Source organism: Fistularia commersonii, chromosome 5 (genome assembly GCF_037954325.1).
Source record: "Fistularia commersonii isolate RoL2024-O1a breed Wild chromosome 5, RoL_Fcom_v1.0, whole genome shotgun sequence".
NCBI classification, from domain to species: domain Eukaryota; kingdom Metazoa; phylum Chordata; class Actinopteri; order Syngnathiformes; family Fistulariidae; genus Fistularia; species Fistularia commersonii.
In genome coordinates this window covers 1,593,570-1,617,020 of record NC_141288.1, presented here as the reverse complement: position 1 = coordinate 1,617,020, position 23,451 = coordinate 1,593,570, and the positions used below count along the sequence as shown (strand labels likewise).

At 52.7% G+C, this 23,451-nt stretch overlaps 2 protein-coding genes and 1 non-coding gene across 3 annotated transcripts in view; 2 read left to right on the top strand and 1 right to left on the bottom strand.

Moving 5' to 3' along the window:
- Positions 1 to 225: 225 nt before the first annotated feature.
- Positions 226 to 4,224, top strand: cd36 (CD36 molecule (CD36 blood group)). The gene is made up of 12 exons (XM_086146317.1): positions 226 to 421; positions 668 to 828; positions 905 to 1,049; positions 1,461 to 1,616; positions 1,688 to 1,779; positions 1,859 to 1,908; positions 2,002 to 2,071; positions 2,288 to 2,475; positions 2,556 to 2,674; positions 2,757 to 2,830; positions 3,524 to 3,578; positions 3,671 to 4,224. The coding sequence occupies exons 1-12, from the start codon at positions 302 to 304 to the stop codon at positions 3,857 to 3,859; spliced, it is 1,419 nt and encodes a 472-aa protein (XP_086002443.1). The 5' UTR covers positions 226 to 301; the 3' UTR covers positions 3,860 to 4,224.
- A 797-nt stretch (positions 4,225 to 5,021) lies between these two features.
- sema3c (sema domain, immunoglobulin domain (Ig), short basic domain, secreted, (semaphorin) 3C) overlaps positions 5,022 to 23,451 on the bottom strand; it is a 37,433-nt gene continuing 19,003 nt past the window's right edge. Inside the window, exons 4-18 of the mRNA XM_086146316.1 lie at positions 23,289 to 23,351; positions 20,107 to 20,226; positions 16,222 to 16,312; positions 15,256 to 15,375; positions 15,029 to 15,171; positions 14,832 to 14,946; positions 14,339 to 14,408; positions 13,029 to 13,173; positions 12,105 to 12,327; positions 10,953 to 11,041; positions 10,256 to 10,297; positions 9,886 to 10,043; positions 8,055 to 8,122; positions 7,128 to 7,258; positions 5,022 to 6,396 (exon numbers count right to left, since the gene is read on the bottom strand). Coding sequence (XP_086002442.1) covers positions 5,974 to 6,396; positions 7,128 to 7,258; positions 8,055 to 8,122; positions 9,886 to 10,043; positions 10,256 to 10,297; positions 10,953 to 11,041; positions 12,105 to 12,327; positions 13,029 to 13,173; positions 14,339 to 14,408; positions 14,832 to 14,946; positions 15,029 to 15,171; positions 15,256 to 15,375; positions 16,222 to 16,312; positions 20,107 to 20,226; positions 23,289 to 23,351 — 2,001 coding nt within the window. The 3' untranslated portion in view covers positions 5,022 to 5,973. The remainder of the gene's footprint in view (positions 6,397 to 7,127; positions 7,259 to 8,054; positions 8,123 to 9,885; positions 10,044 to 10,255; positions 10,298 to 10,952; positions 11,042 to 12,104; positions 12,328 to 13,028; positions 13,174 to 14,338; positions 14,409 to 14,831; positions 14,947 to 15,028; positions 15,172 to 15,255; positions 15,376 to 16,221; positions 16,313 to 20,106; positions 20,227 to 23,288; positions 23,352 to 23,451) is intronic.
- Positions 9,244 to 9,316, top strand: trnam-cau (transfer RNA methionine (anticodon CAU)). The gene has a single exon. It is a non-coding gene; the product is annotated as a tRNA-Met (tRNA).

The window sequence follows — 23,451 nt, the reverse complement described above, 5'->3', positions numbered from 1 at the left end:
CGATTGGACGTCGCTCGCCCTTGCGCCCTTGCGCCCCGACCTTTCCGCCCGTTATGTAACATCAGCCGCGGCGCGTCCCCCAACCCGGGGGCCTGTACCTTTACCTGGCCTTCCGCTGCTCTGTCAGAGTCTGGGCTGGTAACGCCCGCCCTTCCGCGCGGCCGGGAACGCGCGCGCGCGCGCGCAGAGGCTGCACGTTAGCGCGCCGGCGCGGGAAGCGAGAAGGAGAGCGGCGCTGCCAGGCAGACAGACAGCGAGACAGACGGCGGGACGGAGGGGTGGGGGGGGAACGCTCGCCACCATGGGATGTAACAGAAGGTGCTGGCTGCTAAGCGGAGCGGCGTTCGGGGCGGTGGTCGCTCTCCTGGGCGGCGTGCTGATGACACTGGACACCACCATCATCAAGGGGACGGTGGAGAAGGTAGGGTACTTTTGCTTTGGGTGCATGCATGCATGTGTGTGTGTGTGTGGAGATCAAGGTGAATGGTACCGAAAAGAGTGTTTTTGTTAGAAAAAGACGTCGCAACCGGCGTGACAACCAGCGAGAGCAGTTTTTATGTGTCAGCAGGAGATGAGGAGAGGGTTGGGGGGGGGGGGGGGGGGCTGCTGGCCTGCAGGCAGTCTGGAGGCAAGTTATAAATAGAAAATGTGTGTCTGCGGGATTTAGGAAGCCGTCATCGAGCCGGGGACGACAGCGTATGACAACTGGGTGTCCGCGGGGGCGCCGGTGCACAGGCAGTTCTGGGTCTTCAACGTGATGAACCCCCAGGAGGTCCTGAGCAGTGGAGCAACTCCGGTGGTGGAGGAACGAGGGCCGTACACCTACAGGTGAGCCGCTCACCTGGCCGGCGGTGACCTCGCGCCCTCGCGCCCAGACGGTTGATGTCCACGGTTGCCGTTTCAGGACGAGGTTCCTCCCCAAAGACAACATCATGGTCAACGGCAACCGCACCATCTCCTACATGCTGCCCCAGATCGCCGTCTTCGAGCCGTCCATGTCCGTGGGGCCGGAGGAGGACAGCGTCACCGTCTTAAACCTGGCTGTGGCTGTGAGTGATTGTTATCCAACCTTGTCTTTCGGCGGTCTCGTCCGACATTTGTGTCGGTATGTCTACATGTAAACGGCGTTCTGTGTGTTGGACGCTGAGGTCGAGGTGCTTGTCGCTGATCTCCAATGGGGACAAGTAGAACAGCAGGAAGCGAGGACATTCGGGGAGGTGATTAACGAAAACAGAGCGATGTGGCCAAGAGGCAACAGGCGAGGAGGGAGTTTGGATCCTGGAACAGTCGCTGATTGCGCCATAAAAGATTATCTCCTGGGTTATATCCTGACGGTGCACATCGGAGATAACGGTGGACGAGGCTGGCCAAGACGCGATAACCCCTACCATCCTATCTTACTCAAAAGCAACACCTTTGTAAGACCATGTTTCCTTTGGCTTGTGTCCTTTTTCCAAAAGGGTGCTTATTCGCTGGTCCCAAAGAAGATGCACCTGGCCTTGGAGATCATGATCAAGTTGAGCAACTCCTCCCTGTTCCAGACTCGCACGGTCAAGGAGGTCCTCTGGGGCTACTGGGACCACATGGTGAAAAGGACCGTCGGCGTGTTCGACGACGTGAGTTAGAGGCGTACGTTTCCGTCCGTGCACTCCGAGCGTACCCTAATCTCGATCTGCTGCCTCACCAGTACAACAATACCGCCGACGGCGAGTACAACGTCTTCAACGGAAAGGACGACATTTCCAAAGTTGCGCTGATTGACAGGTGGAAGGGAGAAACGTGAGTGAGCAGTGGGGTCGGGCGATGTTTCCAGACTTCAGGGCTCCGAGGGGTTAATTTACTTTTCTTCCCCGGACAGGAGCTTGACCTTCTGGGAGGACGAGTACTGCGACATGATCAACGGGACAGGTGTGGCGCAAACACTCGGACGTTCTCCGCGAGCATCTTCCATTTTGTCGTCTGACGCTTGTTCCTCCTCCTCCTCCTCTTCCTTCCTTCCAGACGCCGCTTCCTTCCCTCCCTTTGTGGACAAGAAGAAACCCATTTACTTTTTCTCCGCGGACATCTGCAGGTGAGCTTATCTCCAGCCCGAAATGTCTCATTTTGGGGAGAGGCAACCTTTCCCCCCGGCGACCACCGGAGGGCAGAGCTTTCCAGCAGATGGAGCCGTGTCAATCGACGGCGAGCCGGGCTTAGTGTTCAGGGAGGGGAGCAAGTTTGTTTTGAGCTTCAAATACCTGAAATACTCCAAAGCAAAGCGGCGTGTACTTCCACGTACTCCGTCCAGGTCGGTGTCTGCTGGCTTCGTGGAGACCAGGGAGCTGAAAGGCCTTCAGGTCTTCCACTACACCCTGCAGGAGTCCACCCTGGCCTCCCCTACTGTCAACCCTGACAACCGCTGCTTCTGCAAGGACCTGGAGACCACTAAGAACTGCACTCTGGCCGGGGTTCTGGACATCAGCTCCTGCAAAGAGGGTCAGGGCGGAAGTGTCGTCCCGACGCCACGGTCTCCCTGCTCTTTTGATGTTGATGTTTGTTTTCTATTCACTCGACAGGCCAGCCCATCTACATCTCTTTGCCCCACTTCCTGTACGGCAGCCCGTCCCTGCGGGAGTCCGTGCGTGGCCTCAATCCCAGCGAGGAGCACCACATCACTTACCTGGATGTAGAACCTGTAAGAGTCCTAAAATACCCCCGCGTTGCCTATCGTTTCTGACGGACGGCCCTGATTCTTGCCGTTTCCGTCTCCATCCCAGCTCACCGGCTTCACCCTGAGGTTCGCCAAGAGGATCCAAGTGAACATGATGTACGGCCCGTCGAAGGTCATCACGTAAGTGGCCTTTCATCAAACACCCCGTCACTTTTCGACGGTCGGGTTCCGCGTTCGGGTAAACCGAAAGGAGGTGAAGCCGCAAGCAGCCGCCGATTGGTCGAGAGTCGAAATAAAGGGGCGAAACAGCCAGAGTGGATCTGAGTCCTCAAGCTAAACAAAGGGGACGTGAAGGGAACCACTTGAAGTTCACCGGGAGGAATGTAAACAAGAATAGAAGACGGTTCCAAATGTCTTGCGGTCAGTCAAGGCGTTTGACCCAATTAGAAGGCGATGTGATCTTAACGTTTCCCACCCGGTCTTTACCGTCGCCTCGGCACAACGCAAATATTCTTGACCAAGATTAGCGTATCGATTGTTTGATAGCCTCCAAAGTACCGTAAACCTTCCACGCGACTTATGGCTATGGCCTATGGCTAACTTTTGCCCAACCTACAACGCGCGCATGGTTCAACGCTAGCTGAAGCATCGGTGAAACGGCTACCTTTCTGATCCTTGTTGTTTATCGCGAGGCACCGGTGTGGACGGGACACCGACTCCACCCTCCACCCCCACCCTTCCCCCTCCTTGCTAAGCTACAGTATGCCGAACGATCACAACAACGCCTGTGTTTGCGCACTCGGCAAAGTACAGCGCCGCATTCCTCGACTCTTGGAAGCCTCCGAGAGACGCTAATGAGTTCTGTCTGCGCAGGGTGCTAAAGAAAGTCAAGGATTACACCATATTTCCCGTTGTTTGGATGAACGAGGTAAGAAAAACCAAAGCCTCGCCGTCGTTGAGAGAGCACTCGTTCGGTTCACCGGCCGCTCTCCCTTACTTTGCCTCCATCTGTGTAACCAGACGGCCACGCTGGACGACGACACCGCCGACATGTTCAAGGAGGAGATTTACGGCCGCATTCGGATGCTGGACGATTTACAAAAGGGGCTGCTGGGCGCCGGCGTGTCCATCTTTGTCGTTTGCCTCGTGCTCTACACTTGTGTGAGACTGAATGATACCGATGCTAAGAAAGGAGATGGGACGGCTTGAGGGACGCTGGATCTTTTGATATGTCGATGCACTTTTTTTTTCTGGAGGTTTCAGTGTTATTAATGCAAACACTTCCCCTGATACCAGTGGAATTTACTGTGATTTCCAAAAGAGCCGAGCCACTTTTGCCGAGTACTGTATATTTTAATTGCATTTAACCACCGTAACTCAATCAGGGAAAACGGAGGCTCCCTTCAGTTAGCCCGACCCCTTCGGATCTCCGCGGGGGGGAAGCGAGTGTCGGGAGTTCGTCCGACGAGCTAGGGAAGAAACATAAGCTACACATCGGCTCCTGCGAATTTTGTCTGAATGTTCACATCCTTTGCCTAAGCGATTGCTTTAAAAGTGAATAAAAGCTGAGAAAGACATTTGGGTTTCCTGTTCCCGGTGAACTATTGTTCTTCCCTTCTTCATTTGTATGGTTTTTCATCCCCTCGGGGCTGAAATGCATCTTCGACCAATAAAAACAAGCCCCTGAATTTTGCAGAGCAAAGCGCTGCGGATGGAGTTTCCCCCCCCCTTAACCTTAAGTGCGACATTAATCAAAAGCAAAGCAATACAAGTGCAAAAAAAGAGGGATGGTCCGCAGGACAGGGGGAAGGTGATACTCTGCTGATGGATGAGACTTGCGGTTCTTCACATCCATCTAAAGACATCTTCGGTGAAGGGGGTTTTCAATGACCTCACGCCGACCCTTGCAGAAGTCAGAAGGCGGAACTTGAGAGGTCACTTGCGGGACTCTTTGGTAGCAGGTCCTCTTAGCAAGACCGAAGGGCCAGCGGTGAACGGGTCACGCCTCCTTTGGCGCTAATCGGACATATCGGAGTCGTTGACAATCCGAACATGCCTCCCCAACGGTAGCGAGGGGTCGTCAGACCAACGACCAACCGGAGCGGACAGAAAACGGTCAAACCGACCCGGTTGCCCGGTTAGCTTTACGCCGTAAAATGTCTCAGCCGGGTTCTACCCGTATCTGCGTGGGGTTCCTCGGAGGTCCACCGGAGACTAAATCGCACGTCTCGCTCTTTGCCCCTTTGATTGATCCGGGGTGAACCATCGTCCGGGGCGTCCATCTCGGATTCGGGTACCCTTTTAGCTTTCCTTGCAGTTTTTGGGAGTCAGACAACACTCACAGAGTAGCGTACGAGTAGCATGCAGCGGGTGAGATTCATCGGAACGCTTTTATTTAAACGTGTCATGACATGAATAAATAGACAAAATGAAGATAACAGTGTACATCTCGGCGTCGTGCGGAGACGAGTCGGAGTCGGACGGCGACGTACGCTGACACGTATATACAAGGTCCACACATATTCACAACACTTTTGCACAACGTTAAATAAAAACATACCGAAACGACTGTACACAAGCGACACTATCTACACTAGCTACGCGTCTAGTGAAGTCCATTCACGTCCTCGACGTTCTATCTCCAGAGCCGCCCTGCGCCGTGGGAGCTTCATTTGCGTCGACCGAAGGAGGACTCGGCGTCCCGATACCTCGTGCGTCGAAGGCGTCGACGCCGATGACTCAAACGCGCCCCGCCGTCATCGTAGCTTTCGCCGGACTATAACTTCATTAGTGGAAGAAAGGAAATTAATAAATGTGGCTAGCATAGAAATCAACACTGACGCAGGAAACGGAGGCGCCTCGGCGTCTGTTCTTTTAGCTCTCGCTGGTTTTTAAGCTCGATATCGAATGACCGACTTGCGACGGAATCCTCGGCGATGAAGGTTTTGCCCTCTAATTAAAAAGCGAGATAAGATCGCTGGCCGTGACTCGGAGCGAAAGATCGCGAGTAACGTACGTTTACCAGCGCCGCTCATTCCGGGTTCGGTTCGTAAAGCGAGATGCGACGGTAAATGAACGGCCGGCGGGCGCCTGCATGTGTGTGTGTGTGTGTGTGTGTGTGTGTGTGTGTGTGTGTGTGTGAGTCACAGCCATCTGCTTGCGGTACCTCATGCAATTCTGGAGAGGAAAAGGAGACAAAGCAGAGCAACAAACTTCTCGCGCCCTCCAGCGTCCTCATCTGCAGACTTGTAGTCGGAGCCGAAGACCCGCCGACGCCTTGTAGGCTTCGCGGAGATGGAGATCGGTTCCTGCGGGTCGCCGTGTCAGACCTCCGGGAGGTGATTGCGACGGTTGCGGCTCTTTGTCCGATCCAGGAGGGGCTTGAGCTTGGCCAGATCCCCCCTGAGAGGTCCTGGCGGCGGCGGCTGCTGCTGCTGCTGCTGCTGAAGACTCTTCATCTCCTTCCTCTCCTTGCAGTACTGCTGCACCGCCAGGTTCTCCGCCGGGCTGAAGGCCTCCAGCAGGGTCTTGGGGTGGACGGAGCTGGACCAGGCCCACGGCGACCGCTGCTTGTCCGTCAGCACGCTCACCATGGCCTGGCTCAGAACGCGCAGTCGGATCTTGGCCACGGTGCGTTTGAAGCCGTTCTCCGTGGTCAGGCAGTAGTAAAGACCCTGGTCGGACGGTTGGACGGAGCGGATCAGGAGGCCGTGCTCCGTGGAGAGGACGCGATCGCTCAGCCTCACCTGCGGGGGGCGACAGTCGGGCGGCGTCGACGTTATCGACGGAAATTCGGGCGGAAGAACGTCTCGTTTCTACCAAACCGGAAACGATCTGGAGTTTTTGGAAGTACTCGTGTCCTTCTGTTTGGCGTCGCCGTGGAGACCGGAGTCCCGCTAGTTTCACCGTTTCACTTGTTCGCCACCCGCGGTAGAAATTGCACCGTCTGTCTGGTTGTCGCCGCCGATCCCACGAGAGAAATCGACCAAAACGGACAAAGTGCGAGGAGCATACCGCCGATGCTAGCCGACCGGCCGGTGATCGGCTAGCATCATCTTCTCAAGGCAAAACCGAGAAATCCGTGAAGCGTTCATCAGCAACGGCGCTCTCTCGCTTTAGTTAATCAATCCCAGCTTCGGTCGAAGGGATGACAAATATTTGTAAAACGTTTCCTGTCCGAGAGCGCGCTCATTAGCCAGATGCTATCAGGCCTGATCCGTATCGGAGCCCATTACAAGCCTCCTCTGGGTGTCATTCCTCAGGCGGCGAGATCGAGCGCGTGAGCTCATTCCAACCTTACGACATGTTCCGGCGTCTGATGATGAACATCGGAGGCGGCCTCTCCGCGGATCGGACACTTTTAATCAGCGACCCCTCCGGAGGTTTCCCCCCGCCCGCGACCTCTCGGACGCGTTAACTCATACTTTCCGGCGGACGCGGCGGCGTTGACCTCCGACCCGGCCGAATCTCCACTGACCTCCTTTCTCCTGTCATTGTCCCTCTGCATCAGCCAGCGGATGGAAGCTTGGGGAGGCTTGGGAAGGCACTCCAGGAAGGTGGTGTTGTTTTTCACGCTGTATTGCGTCATCTCAATTGCATTCCTGTATGCTAACACACACAGAGTCAAGAGACAGGGAAGGGCATGAGTCTTCGCTTGCTGACGGACAAAAACCTCACAAAAAGCAGGTTGTTGACGCCGAGTTCCGTCCGGATCCGGGTTCGCGCCGCCGTCGGAACGTCGTTCCGGTCGCGGCTAAGTGGCCCGTCACACGGGGCCGTGGCTAATTAGCGCTAATGGCCATATGCTCGTGTTAGTTCAGGGATGTAAAAACGCCCCGGGGAGCGAATCCTCATCTCATTAAAACGCATCCCGCCGCTCGACGGGGGAGGAACTTCCCCGAGGGACGGAGATGCAGGGCCGCCGCCTTCTCCGTCATCCGGGTCACGATAAATCCCCGTCAAACCTTTATCGCGGCGAATTCACGGCTTCCGAAGAACCGAAGAAACGTCTCAAACGGGAGGTGGAACCTTTTTCAAGAGGAGACGTCCGGTTACCGTTGACAAGGATTAAGATGACAGGTCCTGACATGAGTTTTATTTTTACCACGGCGCGTTCCTGTCTCTGCAAATACGGCTCTTTCGGAGATGCGACGCGCGACGTTCCGCGCCGAGCAAAGAGACGAAAATATCTCGATCGAGGCGCGCAAATTTGTTTTCCAGCAGCAACACCGTCGCCTTCTTTGAGCTCCTTTCTCAGCCGACTCCTCCCTTCCCAAAACCCCCTCGAAAAACCAAATGTTCGACGAACAAAACTCTTGGCCTGCAAAAGTATAACAACGGAACAAACGATCCGGGGCAAAAGCAGCTGCAAAATATGGCGCAATGGACGTTAGTCCAGATTTACCTTTCAGGTTGAATCCTCTGCACTGCGTGAGGGGATTCCCGTACATGATGTCCTGCCTCCTGCTCCTCCTGAAACCGGAGGAAACGAAACGTCTGAAAACATTAACAAACCTTCTCGGATTTTGTTCCCCAAATTCTGGTTTGAAGAAATCGGTTGCAGGCCGAACGGGAACCAAAAGGAAAGAGGCAATAAACAGCCGACGCCTCTGCGACGGGGGAAAGAACAGGGAGCGCGTTAGCGACCGCCGACCCTGGCGAGAGGGCGACGTGTCGCTCGCACATCCTGGTCTGCCTTACGTCTAGACGGGAGGGGAAACAACAAAAGCAGAGTCGGAGATGACTCGTTCTGGAGCGACCGTTGAGGGATTCCAGTCCCGTTGCCGAGTTACTTCATCGCAATTCTCCCCTCTCATTCGTCATCGTGCAAGAGTGGCTGCTGCCCACGCGCTCGCTTGGAAAAATGGATGAAACTTTTTTTGAAAGTGAGCCCAGATGAAGTTTATTGGAGTTCACCGGCCGCGCACGTGAACGGGCTACGTCTCGGACACCTGTCGGATCACTCGGGCTTGCTTGTAAAGCAGGGGCGTTAAACTCATTTTCACATAGATGTAAAAAAAGAAAAAACATTTTACCGGTTTACTTGCTAGCTTACGTGAAGATGCTCTGTTGCCATCGTAGTCTGGCTTTTAATTCTCGTACAATTTTGTTGTTTTTCCAATAGGCTACCTTTAGCATACTTTAGCCTACTTAGCTTAGTTTGGTGTCAAAACGTAGCTCTTCGACAACCGACGTTGCCTCTTAACACAAAAGACATACCGCTTTCTCTCCTTGAAGCGCAAACATGTGTTGGCCTTCCCATCTTTCTTGAAACAGCCTTCCATCTGGATCAGCTTTTCTCTTCTGGGATATTTAGGGATCATTTCTCAGTTTCACTTGTTGAAAGTCGCATTGATGTGGATACACTGCGATCCAATGAAGGGACGCCGTCATGTTGCGGGTAACATGATCGGCATGAATTTTGGAAAATGTAGTTTGACGCGTTTGATTTGTTTATTTTAAGACGATCAGAACCTTTAAGACGTTCTCGCGGGCCACAGAAAATGACCTGGCGGACCACATGTGGTCCGCGGGCCTCGAGTTTGACACGCGTCATGCTAAATGAACTCAGTCATGCATTCATATCTGGTTAAGCCTCGTTGGCGCAGCAGGCAGCGCGTCAGTCTCATAATCTGAAGGTCGTGAGTTCAATCCTCACACGGGGCAGGCCTTTTTGAACATGATGACTGAACAATGCTGAAAATTGCGGGCGGCGTTAGAGAGGGCGCAACCTTGGAACCAAACATTCCCCGTTCCTTCAAGCCTGACAAATTGCTGTTGAGCAAGACAGCGAGACCCTCACTGCTCCTTAGCTGCCTTCTGCTCCCGGTTCATCCATGATGGGGTCAGATTTAGCTGATGCTGTGCCCCGGGTATGTGACATTAAATGCATTTCGTCTTCTATTCACCCATTCACAAGCACACTCTCGCACCAGTGGAGGCGCAGCTCCGACGGCAACTTGCTCTACGGACACTTTGGCGGGGAGGATCGAACCTCCGACTGTCCAGTCGGAGGGGCATCTGCTCACGGATGGCGTCACATTGCTACGCAAGGCGCTAACCAAACCGCCTGGGGCAACCGGGCGCTCGAGGACTATTTGGCACGCGGGCGGAAGGAAAGGCTAGCTAGCGCTAACGGCGCTAACAAACCATCCGCAGCAACTGGGAGTTCAGAGTCTCGCTTAAGCCGGGAAGTGAGCCGGGACGCCCGCTCCAGCCGCCGACCCTTTGCGTACCTCTTGCCGGTGGGGTAGAAGCGGGAGCAGCTGAGTCCGTCCCAGGCGCAGTAAGGGTCCCTGGCGAGGCAGCAGTCGGCGCAGGCCGAGCCGTAGGCGTGGCAACGGTGGAGGGAGACTTGCGAGACCCCGAACTCGGAGCTGACGTACAGCTGTTGCTGCAAAGTAAACAGTTCAAATGTCAGCCCCCCTGTTTGTCTTAATAAGTGGCTGGCTGACAGGAAAATGGGGCAGAGCACTGAAACAATTACGGCTTATTATTTCCTCCCCATTGGGAGACGTAGTGCACACAGGGGATCCGTCTGGGACGGGAGGCCGACGACTAACATGCCGTATCACAATGGGGTCCCAGTTCGGGGGGGACGGTTACCTTCTTGGAGGAGATCCTCAGGTTTGTGACGGGAGCCTGGTTCTGGAAAGGGAAAGCAGAAGGATTTCAGGGCTGGGATGCATACAAGTCAGATCCACCGCGGCTTCGCCTCCTGACATTAAGCAGAGGTTCGCAGTGGAAAAAACAAGGAAACGAGATCGGTTTCCTCTTTTCGGGGTTGGATTTGAACGGGCGGCGACTTGAACGCGCCTCCTCCGAGCGACCGCAGGTATAATGAATCACGTTAACAACCGCGGCCCTTGTTGCGCGCACGCCGGCTACACTGGACGCCTGCAAAACCACTTAACCGGAAAGGGAACATAACTCAACCTACAAATCCCCGGGTGTTTATCTTGCCGCTGCTGCACATCACCACGAGCCAATCGGCGCAGGAGTGCTCCGGTTCGGCGCCGTCGGTTCGACACAACCGCGACCCCGAAGAATTAAACCTTCGCGGAAGGCTCTGCAGGGCGTCGGCCGATCAAAGCGAAGGGGGTCGGGTTTTCCGTCCGACGACAGGTTAATCAACCCTCCGTCGCGGGGAAACAAGCGAAACCCCCGCAGGAGGTTTCAGCGTCGCGCCGGAGGACATCCATCACCCGAACCAGACCCCGTCTTTATCTTCTGTCTTTGATTCTTGGAAAAAGAGAAGGGATGAAAGCGAGCGGGTCGACGGACGGACCGACGGAGAGCAGACCTTAAACACTTCCAGCTCCTCCAGGATCAGATCTTCTTGCAGGGAACGATTGGTCGGCAACACGATCACCTTCTGTACGGTTCCCTTGTCTGGGACAGAGAAACGGGAAGCAAGTCACGTTTCGGACACAGTTTACCGGTTTATGATTAAAACGATCTAATCGTTATCTGATGGTTTCACGGTTCCTCGCGATATCGGAGCTTATCGTCCCCCGAGTCGCGACATCTGATAACCGGACAATCATTTACCCTGTCATTTTGTAATGACGGTGCATTTTGTAATAAACGTCCAAAATGCGCTAACTTTTTCATTTCATTTTGTATTAAAGCTGCATTTTGTAATAAATTTTGCTGCATTATGTAATAAGTTATTCCATTTTGAGAAGATTATTACAAAATGCAATTTTTTTATTCTCTAGGAAATGTAATAATATGGAATTTATAGAATATTCTCTGTTAATGCAGCCTTTGAAGAGTGTACTAATAATAATAATAATAATAATAATACATGGGATTTTTATAGCGCTTTTCATGACACTCAAAGACGCTTCACAAGTAGAAAAAAAAAACAAAAAACAAAAAACAGAGGGAACAGAACATACACAGAATTATTGGGAAGAAGTCGTACTGATAGTAATTGCTAAGTACTGCTACTAGGCTAATACAGTGATGCTAATAATAGGCCTAGCTTTACAAATACTTTAAAGTTAAATAAAATACAATTACCAAACAAATAAACTATGCTTTAGAATTGTTATCACATAATGCAGCATGTTATTACATTCCTAGAGAATAAAAAAGTTGCAAGTGCATTTTGTAATTATCTTCTCAATATGTAATAACTTCAAAATTTATTACAAAATGCGTTGGAGCAGTTTATTACAAAATGCGGCTTTATTACAAAATGAAATGAAAAAGTTATTACATTTTGGACGATCATTACAAAACGCGGCTCAACGCGCCTCCCGATCGGATCGCGTCCGCCGCTCCGCGACCTCCGAGACATTACGTCGTTTACTTAAAGCGCCGATAAAGACGATCTCATCCGGTGTTTGCGTCCGTCATTTGGCTGCGATTTGAGCAAAGTGCGAACAGACGTCCGATAAAGGCTCGCGCCGGCGCGCTAATTCGCAGGAAAGCGCGGCGTCCGTACCTGTGCCCAGGAAGAGCACCTGGTAGTTGCCGTCCGCGGCCATCACCTGGTCCACGGCCACGGAGGTGTACTTGTAATCGGCGTTGGTTCGGACCACCAGCGGGCGCCGGCCCAGAGGGTACGCCGGGTTGAACATGACCGGGTGGTTGCGTATGAAGGTCACCACGTCGTCCGGGAACTCCTTGGTGGTGTGGATGTCGGGTGTGAAGGCCCCCCCCGGACACTGGGCGCCAAGAGGAAGCGGAAGAAACAATGCTATTTTATCCGGTTTTATTTAAGCCACTTTCTGTGCAATATTTCATCTCATAACCGCTACACTACAAGTTTCCCTTCTATCATACTATTGTGCACTCCTTACCTCACTTGTTACTAAGACACTTTGTAGTTTCACTGAGACACTTTATAGTTTATAGTTTATTTTTATTTCTAATTCTGCCTTTTCTTTTATTATTTATTACTGTTATATTTTCTGTAACTCTGGCACAGCAATTTCCTTCGGGATTAATAAAGTTGTTCTTATTCTTATTTCTTACAAATGTACCTTTCCGGACTAGGAGCCGCTGCTTTTTTGGAATTATGGATTTTTTTTGGGGGGTGTGGAGCTTCACAGCTCCAAAACATTTAGCCTCGTCACATTGGACCGATGAAAAGAGCGTGAAATTCTGAGGCCGTTCAATTCCGACATTTAAAAAGATGACTTTAACGGTTTCCGGGCGCAGGAGGAAGACCCAGATCAGGAGTCGGACAAATGGATGGACTTTTCCTCGTGTCAATCAGCCGTTCGGTAAAAGCATTTCCGGTACGTACTCGTGGATGCTACCGCTATGTAGCTTTAGCACTAGCCGGTTTATCTTCAGGTGAGCTCACTAGTCTGGAAATTACGCTATTTCAACCATCGAGCGACAGGCGTCGGGATAAACTCACGGTCCCCGGCCTCGGGTACGGGATGCGCCCCTGGAACGCCATCCACTGAAAGTTGGGCCCTTCCCTGTGGGCGAAGGGTCCGTTGAAGACGGTGAGGATGTCGGCCATGTTGTAGGCGCACACCGCCGAGCCTTTGAACACGGAGCTGAGGAAGACAAACGTACCACGCTTTTGTGAAACGTTCCTGGTTTCCGAGCCCTCGGCGACCGCAAACTCGGTCGGAGGTCTGGAATGAGGGATCGAGTGGCCCGTTTAGAACTCCACCATCGCCGCGCCTCATGCGTGATTTTGACCTTCGATGGCGTTCCCTCCCTTCGGGCACAGATGTTGGCGCCGCGTGGACGCCGCCATCAGAGCGACTCGCTCGCAGGGGACGACCATTAGAGCCGAGGCCACGCAGAGGACGCAGAGTTTCTGCAGCCGGTGCTCCGTCATCTAGCTGTTCTGCTACATAACGGGACCTGAGACAAGCCTAACGCACGATAAAGCTAGGAAGAGCTAACCAGCTAGTTGACTTGGTTTGATCGCTAATTAGCAAACAGGCTAGGAGGAAAATCTTACTTTTAGAAAGCAGCCAAAGATGTATGAACTGGGAAAAAGAAGGGAAACAGCCTCCGAGCTGATTGACAGGAAATGGACGGGAAATGACGCCGAAAAATGAAAAACCCGTCGGTTTCTGCGCGGAAACAACCTGAAATCCAAAACAGAGTCGTAAAGCGGACGCAGTCATGCACGGAAGATGCAACCCATCTGGATTCAGCGCTGATGACAGTTGTCGCTGAAAGCTGCGCTGCTAGGCAACAAAAACCTCCATCTATCCGTCCTTAAAGGCCCGGACTCCCCTCTACCCAGTGACGTGGTCCATCTCTGAGTCCCGGATTTGTTCCCGGACACGCAGTCCCTTCAGGGTATCCTGGGACTCGATGTCCGAAACACCTCGTCCGGTTCCTCTGGATGAGCTCCTCCTGGACGACCGACCTCCTCACCTTATCTCCAAGGGATGGAACTCATTTCGGCAGCTCGTATCCACAACCTCCCTCTTTCGATCTCTATCTTGCGGACGGAGGTGAGAATGTCACTTCTCGGTCACCTCCTGCCGCCGGCGTCCAAAGGTGAGTATAAAACACCTTTCAACCGACGTTTTCTCGGATTCAATCATCGGCTTCGTTTCCGGCTGCAGCTGAACGAGTTTCTCTTGGCAGTGAAGCCAGAAGCAAATTTTGTGTACAAGTACCCAGGTAACCAGCATCGCGAGCACTCCGAAGGCCCGCGGGAATGTCAAACCGGTCTTTCGTCGCCTTCGGTCTCACCTTGTGGACGTGAAGACTCCGAACAGCAGGAGGCCCTTTGGCTGGTCGGTCTCCAGCAGGAAGACGCTCTCTGCGACGAGAACCGACAAAAACAGAAACGCACATCTGAAAGGGGGAGGCGAGAACGTCGAGACGATTTTTTGCCGAACTCCTGCCCGATAGGGAGAATTCAGCAAACGGCGGATGACCGAGGGACCGATCTGATGAGCTCAGAGGAGAAGCATGAAGTTCATAGTTTCCATCAAGTAGCGCGGGGTAAGTCGGAGAGGCATAAAAGAAAAAGGTTATGAAAACTGATGTAGGGCAGAGACCTGATCCAGGCTAAACAAAGGAAGTTCCACGGATTGTTTGCTGAGCAAGTAACGGTGTAACCTTGGAGCTCAAGTCCAGATTCACGGTATTATGCTGGCCTCTGGCTCGCGGCCCCCGCGGTTCTTAAATTACAGGGTCCGAAACATCAAAAAGCGCGAACCGGCGAAGGCGTCCTACTCACCCAGCTCGTCAAAGTGGGTTTCGGTGCCGTCCTCCTCCAGCACGGAGCATACCATCCTGGCCTTGAGGAAGGTGGTCCACTTGTTGACCAGGCTACGCTGCCCGCCGATGTCGTTCTGCGGGACAAAACCCGGCTCACCACGGGAAGGCAAACAAGCGCGGAGTCGCCGGGCGATAGAAAAAGGGGAAGGCGCTCACCGGACACACTCGGGCCACCATGGTGTGGATGTTCTTCGTGTTCCCGCTGTTGTCCATCAGCCTCTCCCGGAAGAAGAAGTACAACTTGGCGTCGTTGGGGTCGGTTCCGTCCGGGATCAACTGGGCGTCGATGAATATCGGCTCTGCGCGAAAAAAGGGGCGTCGGGACATCGAGGACGAACGCATTTCTGAAGTGACGACGAGGAGGACGGTATGCCCGGACTCACCGCTCAGCCACTTGGAGTTGTGCTGGTCCGTCCGCACTGCGTTCCTCTTGGTCAGGCTCCTGAAGATGGCGGCATCCGTCCCCATGAAGTCGATGTACATGCCCGAGAACAGCTCCTGGTCTGGAACACGCAAACGATCACAACGGTTTTAACGCGCTTATAAGCCCCGCAGATCGGAAGGCTGTTTACGCTAATCAAATGTTTAGAGTCTTGCCACTTCCTGCTTCTAATCAGCCTCTGCGCCGGATCATGTTTTCAGACTCTGGTGTAGAAAAGCGGGGAGTGTTGGGGCGGCGGGGGGGTCATCAGAAACAGATGGGGGGCGTCTCCGGACAATATCCAGGAATCAAACTTCAAACACCGAAGATTCATGTGCTCTATACCGGACATCGATGTTATGAAATAAATTGTTTATAATCCCCCGCCCACTCCCCTCGGGTAACCAACAAAAAGAAAACAAAAAATGTTTGCAAAAGGAAAAAAAAAAAAGGCATTTCCTCCCCTTCTTGGCCTCTTGAGACGCCGGATTTTTATTTCGAAGGGGTAAGATCTCCGCATTTCCCCTCCGGCCGACCCCCCCCCGGGGTAATTCCAGCCTCCCTGCGCCGGCTGCTGACGAGGCAACGCTCGGGTGTCAGGAGGCATAACTCGGGGTGCAACGTATCACCCTCAAGAGTGTCCGTTCAGATGGGCAAGGCGAAGGGCTTCTACAAAACAAACTCAAGGCGTCACTTCACGTGGGCCTGCGAGAAGGCCTTCAAAAATAAATAAGTTAACCGTAAACCCTTTTGCCCTTTTTAGGGCAACCATGATGTGGCCCTCGGTGAAAACTCTTTTATTTTTAAGATTTTACGATCCAAATAAAGCCTCATCTCAACGTGGAGGTTGCACAGAGCTGGAAAGGAAATCGGGAGTTGAACTTTGCAAGCATCAGACACCAACTCAGGAGAGCGAGGAGGCACCTACTGAGCATGACGGAGACGGTGTTCACTTGGGGGTTGAAGGAACACCTCCCTTTGCCAGATTCCGTCCTGGAGTCGATGTGAAATACTTGTTCCTGTCACAAAGCGAGCAGAAGGTTATAGTTTTTCGGCGACAGCTTTATGTCGCGGATCGTTTCGCGGCGACCCCGTCCAACAGATCGGCAATAAAAGGGGATAAGAGGTCCCGCAAGGTGGCTCGGCCTCCTTCTCGTCTGGCTTTCAGGAGATGGTTGTGGTCCACCCCGGACCGGCCCGTGAGGGACAGTAAACCGCCGAGGTGGAATTTCCCCGCTAGACGCGCCGGATTGCTAAGGTTTCCACTGCAGGTGGAGAAGCTGCCAAGTTCGATTCCCTTCCTTGCGGTAAAGCGGCGCCATGCGCTGTAACCTGAATAAATTACCCGGTTTTCGCGTCCTGCCTCGCTCAGGTCCGGGTTTGGCGTTGTTTCTACTTCCCGAGGTTGGAACTCAGGTGATGCCGCTTCCCCGGAGCCCCGTTTTTTTTTCTCTGACCTTCGTCAAATATACCTCAGAGAAGCGCCGATTACGCGGAATCGGTTAGAACAGTGTTTCCCAACCGCTGTGCCGTGAGAGATCATCAGGTGTGCCGTGGAAAAACGCCCACTTTCACCCGATTGGTCCGAAAATTATTTATCCGACGCAAATAATGTGTCTTCCTATGTCTATGTGGGCAGCGTGTCCATTCCATGGCAACGGGGGGTGAATTAACCTGTGCATCTGTGTGTCAGAGTGATACAGTTTTCAAATAAAAAGCGCCGTAATTTCCGGACTATTCAGCGCACCTCAATATTAGCCGCACCGGCTAGCCGGTCGCTATCTTTAGCTTCCTCCTGCGCACTAAAACCGTCAAAGTCGTCTTCTTCGGTGTTGAACGGACTCAGAATTTCGCGGTCGTTTCATCGGTCCGATGTGACGAGGATAAACGTTTTAGCGGCGTGAAGCTCGTTAGCGTCCCCCCATCCAAAGTCCGTATATTAGCCGCATCGTTGTTTACGTGAAAAAAGTCGCGGCTCATCGTCCGGAAATGACGGTACTTGTATCTGCGTAAACAAACAGGCAGCGTTGTTGAAAACTACCAAGACGAGTGAGAAAGCAGTGAAAGCTGCTATAAAGTTGCTGAACTCGTCTCTAAATCCAAACAGCAAAACATTAATACGACCTGCCGGCGAAATCATCGGAGAAGAAATGCTCGGCTCTGGCGTTGATAAAGAAATAGCCGGTTCTCTCAAATAATACCATTTCCAGACATATTGATGACGTGTCTTCAGATATTGTAAAAAGTGCTCTGGAAAAGTTGCACATCGGTGGGAAATTTGCATTGCAACTTGACGGATCTACAGATATTAGATATATTAGATTTCGCACAAAGTAAATTGAGACTACGGTTTCATTCTAATTCGTTCAAAAATGTTTTTGACATATTTATTTGGTTGTGTTGCTGTGCGATTTTTCTAATGTAAAATATGTGCCGCGGCTCAAAAAAGGTTGGGAAACACTGGGTTAGAACATCGTCAAGCGAGATCCGCCTGAAGCTAAATGTGGAGCTTCTCCCATTTCTATCGCTCTACCGCAGCTCTGCTCCAGAGGTTAGCATGATTTTCGTGTAAGATCGTAAAACCTCTGGATCCACATGTATCCCTTTCACCCCTGGTGGCTCTTCAATCATCACAAATAACAGGGTTCATTAAAATTTACCATTTCGCCGGTCAAAGTAAAGCCAAACTGTGGCCCGACCAGCATGAGAACCGAAGCTAGCGAGCGGGTGTCCGTCTGAGCTAGCCGCTAGGGGATGGCTAGCATCGTCATCACCTTCTTCTGCTTTGACCTCTCCCTTCGGTGGTCACCAGAGCCAATCATCTGCCTCCATCTAACCTCCTCCTCCTCCTCTCTCATACCGACCAACTTCCCGTCCTCTTCCACTCCATCCAGCTAGCTTAGCATCTGAAACATCGGTCGCCCCCTGCGTCAGAAAAGAATAGCCTCTCTATCGAAGGCCCGTTTCGAACTCTCTTCAGCGGCGATGTATGTTTCGAGCTAAAAGCTTCCCTCGGAGTGTTATGTGGAAACTTCTGGTCTTGAATCAATTTGAAAACAAGCAGGACATTGTGACCCCGCTTGTCGTTAAAATGTTAAATACAGGAGGATGAAGTGGAAACTTGAGGCCGCCAGAGGCTTCGAAGCTGTTAGCGAAGTCATATATTATCTAATGAGGTAGGGAGGGTAAACGCCGAGTGCTTTAAAGAGCCGAAAACGCGAGGACATCAGAAACGGAGCGCTTCGTGTCCCGAGGCCATCTTTAAAAACTAACTTTTCTTTAAGAGGCGAGAAATGTTCGTGCCAGGAAAAGCAGACTCCCTTCAGGCTAACAGAACGCGCCATCCAATTCCAAACGGACCGTATTTTTTGTCACTCGGAATCGGCGGCGTTTTAAGCTCCATTTTGTTTTCGAGCGACCACAACTAGCTTGTTTACTGACGTTGTTGTTTTGCGCCGCCATGCTAACAGAAGGGATGAGCGCCGGTTTCGGAGCGGCTGTTCATCGGACGGAAAGGAAAGACGAGCAGCGCCTCGCGAGGGGATTCGGCGCGGATCAGAGACGGGGGACGCTGATTTGCTAGCGATGTGTGCAGGGAAAGGACGCCATTTCCCGTTTCCTGTGGAAAAACCCCGACCGGGCACGGTGAAACAAGCCGGGATCATCCTTTAACTCTTGGATTCGATCGATTGCGCCTCCGCCTCTGGATGACTCGTGTTACGTACCGCCTCGATTTGTTATGGAAATAAATCCCCGGCCGTGCGACGGAGCGACAACTCCCTCCGGACTCGGAGCGCGGTTAGCATCTTTAGCGCCGTGTCGATTTCAGCGGGCGCCGAGGTGACGTCACGCTTTTTTGGACAAGGGATTGGTGACTTCATGAAGGAAACGCTCTTCTCCCCGGGGGGTTGGAATGCGGCGACGGACGTAATTCACCCTTTGGTTGCCCTTTTTGTTGAATCATTACCTTCTCGCATTCCTCAAAACCCGCCAGCCACGCAGGAGACCGCTCCCATTGGAACGGAGATCCCGGTGCTAGGGGAACGCCCGTCCTAGCGTAGCATCGCCGCGGCGATAGCTATTTTCCTGGAATTCCTCATCTGTCCGCGCGCCGCGAGTTACTTCCCCCGGTGACTCATTCGGGGTTGAGATTACATTCGAAAACGAGCGGACCTCCCCTGTGAAATGGAAGCGCTCGAGGCTAATCTGCCGCCCAGATTGGATTTTCCTTCTAATCCCTGAGTTTGAAAATCAAGCAACAGCTGTATTTAATGGTTGTAAATCCGTCCGTTCGTTATCCACGCCGCTTATCCCGCGCTCAGGGTCGGCGGGTGCCGCAGCCAATCCCGGCCGAGGTCGGGTTCACCCTGAACCGGCCGCACACAGAGACAAACAATAATTCATTCACACATCTGGGCAATTTGGAGTCTCCGGTTCACCTCCTGCATGCTTTTGGACCGTCGGAGGAAACCGGAGAAATCTGAGGAGACCCAAGAAGACACGAGGAGGCCCTCCCTTGTTCCCGCGCCGCCCCACGGTTGTAAATATTAGATTAAAATATATGGTCGATAGCGTTTGCGTCTCGACCAACAACAAACCCGGACTGAAAATTAGCTTTCGGCTCAAATCACGCGGATCCGAGCTCGGCGGGACGCGGCGCTAGCCTGCGGAAGCGGCGGGCTAATAGAAGGGGTCACCGGCAGGGACCGTTTCTCGGCTCGTATCCTCCCGCGGCTCGACCCGCCCGGAAAGAAAGATTTATCCCTTTCGAGGCGTTTGCTTCTCCAGCGGAGTGGATCTGACCGGTGCCCACCTCGGGTCTGCGGCCCCTGTTGACGTAAACGCAGACCGGGCTGAACGCTCCGCTGCCGCACATGAACAGATGGGTCCTGTTGAACGGCTGCGCCACCCGGATGAAGTTCCCACAGCCGTGCTGCAAAAACAGATAAACAAAGACACGGGAAGGTGAGAGGACGTCGTAAAAAAAGAGCGACGCCTCGCTTTGGCTTCGCTCTTTTACTTTCCGCTAGCGATACCGTCTGCCGGCTTCGCGTTTGATAAGCTCTCATTCCAAGTATGACGCCACGCAGACAAAACAGGGAATTAAAAACAAATGAAAGTCTATTTCCTGGTGTTAGTCCAGGGTAAACAGTAAAACCCAGATCTGGTTTATCTCTCCAGATGTATCCTATTCCATAGGAGTGAGTAATCCAGGCTTATCTGAACCGATACGCGGTTTATATAATCCGATGTTGTGCAATCGGCTGCCGCCGCCGTATCTGCGGCAGGTGAGGCTACGGATCCGCGGACGTTTCTCGATCCGGGAATAATTAGGTCTTGACGGACAAGATATAAGAAGGGCAGCTGCTGCGCCTCAAGGCGACTCCGCAGAGATTCGCGCTCGCGGACAAGGAGTCCGACTCGCCGCGGCCTCGTCCATCTCGTCATCCTCCGTCTCCGAAGCCCTTCGCAAGCGGATAAGCGCCCTCGAAAGCCGCGCAAGTCGAAGCCGAGATGGAGCGGCTTAAGGCGGAGGCTTAGGAGGCGAAGGTAAACGGACTTAGTCGACCCTCTGGGTGTCGTAGCGTCCGACTCCGCCCGAGTGCCGCGAACACAGACGGTGGCGCCGGTCGAGGAACTGAATCCGTCACCTTCTGGACAAGGACACGTGGTTGGAGTTGTTCGTTACAGAACCGGCTGAGGCCGTTTGGTTTGACGACTCCCACGGACACAAAGAAAACATCCATTGACCTTCTATCCCGCCTGTCCTGTAGTCGGGGAAGTGATGGGGTCGGAAGTGTCCGATGAACCCCTTGCATATTTTTGGACTGTGGTAGGAACACCTTGCAGTCTCTGGGAAAACATGTAGACTCCACACAGAGAGGCCTCCTGTTTGGATCCAACCAGGGATCTTCTTGCTTTGAGAAGGAAGTGCGAACCATCTCTGCTCCACAAAGATGGTGCACGAGACGACAAGACCTCTGGCCAACTGACAAAGGTGTACGTATGTTTCCGAGATGGGAGAAGGCGACTCTGGTGACCTCCTCAACATGAAGGTCAACAGAAAGTGTCCAGTCAGAGAAGACCCTGAGAGTAATAGCACGGCGGTAACCAAATTAACTGGGCAGTGCCGTCATTTTTTAAATATTTTTCAGTCGTTCCAGGGGGGAACGAAGCTCGCCGGCTGGTAATTAGCTTGGTGGTGCGAGGGAAGGAGTGCGAGAGAGAGAGAGAGAGACAAATGGACTTTGGCGAACCGCCGGAGGAGGAAGAGGAAAAAGTGAGTGAAGACGAGAAAATATAGTAAAATTAGAAAGGGAATTGAGATCTATTTTTTTCGTATTTTGGAAAGGAAACTGCTGTAAGAAAGAAAAAGGAATGAAAGATTGAAAGGAGGGCGGGGGTGAGCGGGTGGCTCGGCGCAGAGATGGCTTCGCCCAAATATTTGCGGGAGCGTGTCCGCCTCGAGCGAGCCGTGACTCAGTAAAAGGAAAAAAAAGAAAGAAAAATCACTCGGGGAAACTAGAAACAGCTTCTGCTACATCCCGGCGCAGAAAACCCCTGACATGATGGAGAACGTCGGAGGAACCGGCTGGCGAAACACATCAGCTCCTCTCGGAGTTTGAGCGAGAGTCTGGAAGGCGTCCTCTCCAGGAACACATGTATGCTTTCCCAACAAACCCCTCTGGAGGGTTCCGTCTATATTTGCGTTTTTTCAGAAGGAGCTTATTAGCAGGGACTGGAAGACGGATCCTTGTTCCCAGGCGCCGGGAAAGGGGTCCCGTCGATGAGCCGCATCCCATTTCTTGTTTTGTCCCCTTCTTTGTCCAAATGGCGCCGGGTCCGGGGCGACCCGGCGACCCTGCAGACATCTGCTGCCTTCTGGCCGCCAGGCTGCCGAGCTGTTCCCTTCCAAGTTGGACGAATGTGGATTAGGAAACAGCTGATAGAAGACTTGGAGCAAATTGAGACCATCAGGTACAAGGATTACATTGTGGTTTCTTGGCAGAGTGGCATCGGATACCCTTTAACTCCCAAACGCTGGCAGTGTGGGCTGCTATTATGGGATTCCGACGGCCATTCGATTGAACGTTTAGTGTCGTTCAGATGTGCGAGCAACTTCTGCTTCCTCCAGATGCCCCCGATCGGAGCAGATGTTCTGTGTGGATCTGGTTTTCACACAGCTAGCGGTCCAAGTCCGTCCCTTTAAAGTGTTTTATCTCTAACAATATCTGCTTTCGGCTAGAAATCCGTCTTAGAACTCAATTCTAGGAAGCCAGAATTTGGTTCCAGGGAGTAGCCTCATCCAGAGAAACTTCAGTTTTGAGTTGCCATAGCTCGTGAGGAACCATCATGAGGACAGTGTGACGTAAGCTTCCGTAACGTGCACCTTAAGCGCCACACAAAAACAAACAAGCCAAGACGACGACGACAACTTGGACGCCAAGGAGGGGGAAGCTACCATCGCGCCACATCGGGCAATTGGATGGTTGAAGGGTTCTGATCCTCTCCCTGCACCGCTTCGCCGTGTGAAGAACTCCGTTAGCCGCTAGCTAACTTAGCACCTATCCCGGCCGAATGTGGCCGCTCCTCTGCGAGTTGGACCTCTTCGGTGCTCCATTTCTCACAGCTCTTGTCCGTTTTGCTGCAAGAAACTAGCTGACGGGCGACCACAGTGGCTTTTAAAAAGTGCGATTCCGAAAGAAGTACCGGATAACGGAGGTATCTTGTGAGTTCCACCAGTTGCCAAAGTCTCTTGAGCTCCAAAGGCATTAAAATGGGACACAGAATACAAGCCAATATGGTTCTAGGGACCGAGGTCCATCGTCCCTGGTGTCTCTGAATGCACCAAGAAATAGCCTACTTCCTGAAAAAGGTTCTGGGAACTGCAAAAAACTTCTGACAGTGCAAAAAGGTCTACTGTGCTGTAGTTCAGCAAACCCCATCCCGATGTGAGTTTTCTAATCACGGAAGATCCAGTAGAGGCGCTCTTACCGTGGGGTCTTTCCCTGCCATTTGGCACTCCTCTATCTTGCTTTGAGACGCCGGCCAAAACACCTGGTGGTGAAAGCATACAAGTCCGCGTCAGTCGGCTAAAAGACGCCGGTAAACGTCCGTAACAGATGGCGGGAGATAAACACGGACCGGTTGAGGTTCG